At 33.2% G+C, this 5,173-nt stretch overlaps 1 protein-coding gene across 1 annotated transcript; it reads right to left on the reverse strand.

Annotated features, from left to right (window-relative positions):
• Positions 1–1,179: 1,179 nt before the first annotated feature.
• Positions 1,180–4,528, reverse strand: LOC144858684 (cell adhesion molecule 4-like). Its single transcript, XM_078714782.1, has one exon. It carries the CDS (start codon positions 4,286–4,288, stop codon positions 2,951–2,953), a length of 1,338 nt encoding a protein of 445 aa, XP_078570908.1. The 5' UTR covers positions 4,289–4,528; the 3' UTR covers positions 1,180–2,950.
• Between the last annotated feature and the right edge of the window lie 645 nt (positions 4,529–5,173).

Consider the following 5,173-nt stretch of genomic DNA (forward strand, 5'->3'; position numbering starts at 1 on the left):
AACACACCCTACAGCACTTATTACCCATGTTCATAACAGATAGGTTCAAGGCAGATCAGTCTGTAAGAACATGTTAAAACGTGTAAGCAAAACATAAAGGATAGACATTAGGTATTCAGCATTGTTTTTAAACTGGTGATTTATTTGCCTGGAGAAATTATTAGACAATAAAACATAAAAAAGGGTAGGAATAAAACTGATATATTTAAATGACATCAATAAATAGTTATTATATGTTAGCCTTCGAGTGATAATATAAATGACGTATGTCGCTTAAGACCGGAGGTATTTTCTTTTATGAATAAAATGATAACAGAGATAGGAACTCGTCCCTGATGAGAGATATTTACTAGCTATAAGCCTATTTCAGTACTAAAATATATTTATGAATATGTTTATATATCCAATGTATTATACTAATCCATCTCGTGGGGTGTCATGTCAACAACAAGCGTACGCTATTAAGCACTTACTCGTGGCTAAACCAAGCTTACGGGACCTCAGAACAAGAGAAGCCTCAATGCAACTACCCAGCGTTGGAGGACCCTTCTAGGAGCGCAACACCATGTGCACAGACCGTTTCGCTCTGTGTTACACCTCCAAAAAACACCATTTAACCGTGAGACTATTTCGTGTAATGTCATCCATATTACACGTGTGTAAATTCCAACACACCTAAATAATAACGTAATAATATTTCTCTTTTTTTTTATTAAGATTAAAAAAATACATCGTCAGGTTCGAATACTTCACTTTTGATTATGAAGCTAAAACACTAACCTTCAGCAAAACATCTTTCTTCCAGAACAGTTTTGAGAAAGAGGTAATGGAATACTTTACGGGTATGTAAACAGTGAACCATGTGTGATGGAAAGGTTGTAGTCAGCAAACACATGGACACACCATGTATCTAGACATAATACCATAGGGGATAGGGGTAATGGGTGACTACTATGTGAAGAGACATTTCTGCTTGATAATATACAATGCTCATGTAATAAATTAATGAATAATACGTTGGTGTATATGATAAAATCACCGAAAGGTTTGAATGTCAAGTAGTTTAGTAACATTTAAAAACATTGATATAGGCCTAATATTATCAAACGTACAAAGAAATGCGTCAATGCATATAAACGCTTGAAACTCATTTGACATAAAAATCTTTATTTGGTACTCTTTACAAAATGCTTCTTTAATTCAAAATGACACCTTAAAAAACAAATAAATAAATAAAGCAAATAATTTCTTTATCAATATATATATGTGTGGACGATCTAAATCAATTGAAAATATTGTACATTTACATATATCTAAATGAATATATTGATATTCACATCCATGTTAATTGCTATTCCTAGTTACAACAAGTGATGTTGCATTTAACTTAAACATGAGAAGTGATAGTGAAGTTATATAACAAGAAATGTTTGAACATATTTCCACTGATAACACATCAGAATTGCCAAAGTGCTATAGAGTATTTACTATACGTAATTGTTCAATACAAATTGTTCAGAATAATTAATACACATTCGATTTCTGTCTAAAGACTGGTATTCTGAACAATCACTAATAATGTTATAGACCTACTGTTCTTAACTGAATAATTAGAATATTTGAGTAATTGATAGAGCTGCCCAGATTTTTTATACAATCACTGTATCCAATCACAACATAAAAACACTACTATACGTTGAATGTTGAAGTACGACGCTCGGGATTCGGCGGCTGAGTATAACCGTTATAGACGACACACGGCACATTTCTACAACAACCTACAATGTGCAATGTACCACCTATCATCAGGATGGATCGGAATAAAGCATAAAACGTGGGTTGTTGAACAGTTTTACTTTATTCAAATTAAAAATTAAATATTTTAATTCAAATTTCGTCTACTTTGGAAAACCCAAAATAATAAACCTCTCCGTCATCCTTGACAAGGGAACGAATATTTCGAATACAAATAGATCTAACTATTAATTATCTTTATAACACACCTGAGTGGACTCGTGTCGTTTGATTGCAGGATTTTCGGTCTCACGGTATCAATCATTGAACTCTTACGTCATCAAGGAGTGCAATTTCGTTATATGCGAGTTAAATGTCATTATATGCCTGTTAAATGTCGTTATGTGCGTTCATTCTTGTTACAAAATGAGCGCATTTGATAATCAACATGCCGTCTATAATTGTTCTACTCTACGCCGACTTTTTAAATATTTGAGTGTGTTGTAAAACAATAATGAAAGTTTAATATTTGTACAATGGTACAAATGATTTAATTCGGTGAAATATGATCACTTCACAGTATCATTTACACCGTTGCACTCATAAGAAATCACGATTTGAACACTAAAATCCACTTAAGGCGCCAGATGTGTTATAAAACGTACTTACTTTACTCGTGTGTTGTTTTGTTTTTGGTTCTATTGACCAAATTGGCTGGTTTTTATTTCGTTATTTTCTATAATGTTTATTACTTTATATTAATATTTCGCTCCATATGTTTGGTTAGTACAGAAAGGAGGAACAAAAAAAACATAAAATGAATTTCATCAAAAACGCGTTCTGTAAGTTCACTATTTTCGTTATGCTTAAACACATAGCACATCATGTTTCATAATAATAATTCAGCACCAGTATGAATTACACGATGCTTTCTGTACATCATGTTATTGGTCAATGGTTTTACACATGCAATTCATACACAAGGTTTACAATTGCACAATCTTGATGGAATATGTGTCGATATTAATTGCATTTTGTCACCTTCCTGATGACATTGTTTATTATCAAAACGAGCTATATTATTTTTGTTCAGATTTGTGATTAAAATAGTCGATTATCATAACCCGGTAGTATTAATTTAATAATTTGCTGTATTAAACTCTAGTTCCCATAAATAACTGATTACACTTTTTTATCCTTTTAAAACAACAACGTTTTAAAGTCTTGTGCAGGATGAATTACTGCTTCCAGATCTTTGGTTTTCCCTAATCTCGTGGTAGATATACGCAAGTTCAGCATCTTGCGGTACCTGTACACCGATAGATCGCATCCAGCGAACGTTCTCATCGCCTTCTGGCAACTGTGGTAGAATACGATCCTTTGGCTCAAAGTAAACGTCAGGTTGAACAATCTCTCGTCCAAGGAAATCCCATGAGTTTTTACAACACTGAATATAAAAAATTGGTATTAACATAATTATTAGCAAACATAATACGACTCCGATTGATATGAATACAATGTAAGATAGACTTTTTTCTGTGCCACTTTGCCTATTGCCGTTTGGATCTGTCTGAGTACCTGTAGTTGGTAGAATTGGTTGTATGGATCTTTCTTTGACATTAATTATCGTTGAATTAAACGTCTTTCCGACGCTATTAGTTGCAGAGCAGGTAATTCGTGTACCATTGTCAGAAAGTTCCGGTTTAAATAATCTAAATGTGTGATCGCCTGCTTGGTAACGATACGACGGTATAAACGGATGTGTTGTCCATTTATATGTATCTACCGGTGGGTTTGAAGCTGTTATATGACATATAAATACAGATTCTTTACCAACAAAACTTGTTTCACCCATAACAGTAACTTTCGGCTTGAATCGTACTCTTATGTGATGCAAAGTGCAATTCCGTTGTAAAGATACATCAGCTTCAGTCTTTAGGCTGCAATGAAAACTCGCCTCGTCATCGCTAGACGTTGGCGTAAAAGTATATTTCTGAACTTGCTCATCATTTTTTGTTTCCTCATTCATGTTAGATGTTAACTCCTCTCCATTCTTACTCCACGTAAGTTTGGCTTTCGGTTCTGTTTTTTCAGACAAACAAATTATTTCCGCTGGTACACCTTCTTCGAATATCGAACTCTTATCACATATCGGGTAACGATCATTAGGAATTTCAAGAACATAAAGTTGTATAGGTTTAGAAACACTAACTTCCTCATCGTTTATTAAATCATAAACCTGACATGTATAGCTTCTTGCATCTGTCCGGCGAACATCCGATATTGTGAATGTAGATCTAAAGTCACCATCATTAACAACGGCACCGTCTATGTCAAAACGATCAGCTTTCGACAGTATTTTAAGATTGTCATCCAACCATCTTACTACATGACGATTGGAATCAAAATGCTCAACCGTACAAGAGAAAAATGTTTGTTTTCCTTCTCTTATTGTAACATCATCTCGGACGTCATAAATATTAGTTTTTGTACCGCATTCTGAATATCGAAATAACAAGACATTAAACGCAAACAAGGCGACATACAGATCCATTTGTTGTGATGTGTATTTCCAGCTGCTAAAACATTTATTCTGTTTAATGAAATAAAATATCAAAGCTGAAAAACCGAACAATCATATGGTTGACAAAATTAACAATTCATTATATTCCATATATCAAACAACTTTATATAGAAACTTACTGTCTTACATTATAAACACCACTATTGCGTACCGCACTCTTTATACGATCACTTGTAACTAAATGTATAACGTTGTCATCAGTAACCAAAGTACGTGTGTTTTTAGGTGGCCAAGCTCGAATAAAATTGAGTTTCTTTTCTTTGAGTATACTCCGTGCTAAGTCACGTGTGTGTGTAGGTGGGTACTCAACCATAACGACAGTTGAAGACGAATCACTCTAAAAAACTGGCATTTTTATGTTTAGTAGGAGAGAACAAAATGATCTTATGTCTTTATCGATAACTATATTTTGCATTTAATTAATAATGTTGTAATATATTTATAAAATAGATCAAGCCGATGCGGACTACACATAAACACAAATTAATATTATAGTGGGTATGTATATTCGATACACGTTTACTTTGTCTGGCTCGGAGCTTTCAATGGAGACCGTTTAATTGGACTTGAAGTGGCAATTATGGGATTTAATATTCCTCTACTCTTATAAAAACAAATCCTATTGACTTCAACCGTTGTTTTCACGTGTCATTAATTGACTTTTAAAGCTTTTGAAACATTGTTACGTTTGTATGAATACAGTTCGTGATACTAGCTTGTGCTAATATGTTTATTGTACATTGTTAATTTAAAGAAAAGATTTTTATGTATTTAAGATAATGTTTAGTGTTCTAAAGGTATTTATCGTTTCTATATTGCAACTACAATAGTAATTCAGAATTTTTATATGAATTA

This window comes from Antedon bifida, chromosome 2, assembly GCF_963402885.1.
Source record: "Antedon bifida chromosome 2, ecAntBifi1.1, whole genome shotgun sequence".
In the NCBI taxonomy this organism is placed as follows: domain Eukaryota; kingdom Metazoa; phylum Echinodermata; class Crinoidea; order Comatulida; family Antedonidae; genus Antedon; species Antedon bifida.

What these genes read in the sequence shown, in the direction of transcription:
- LOC144858684 (XM_078714782.1), bottom strand. Translation starts at nt 4,288, where the DNA reads ATGGATCTGTATGTCGCCTTGTTTGCGTTTAATGTCTTGTTATTTCGA.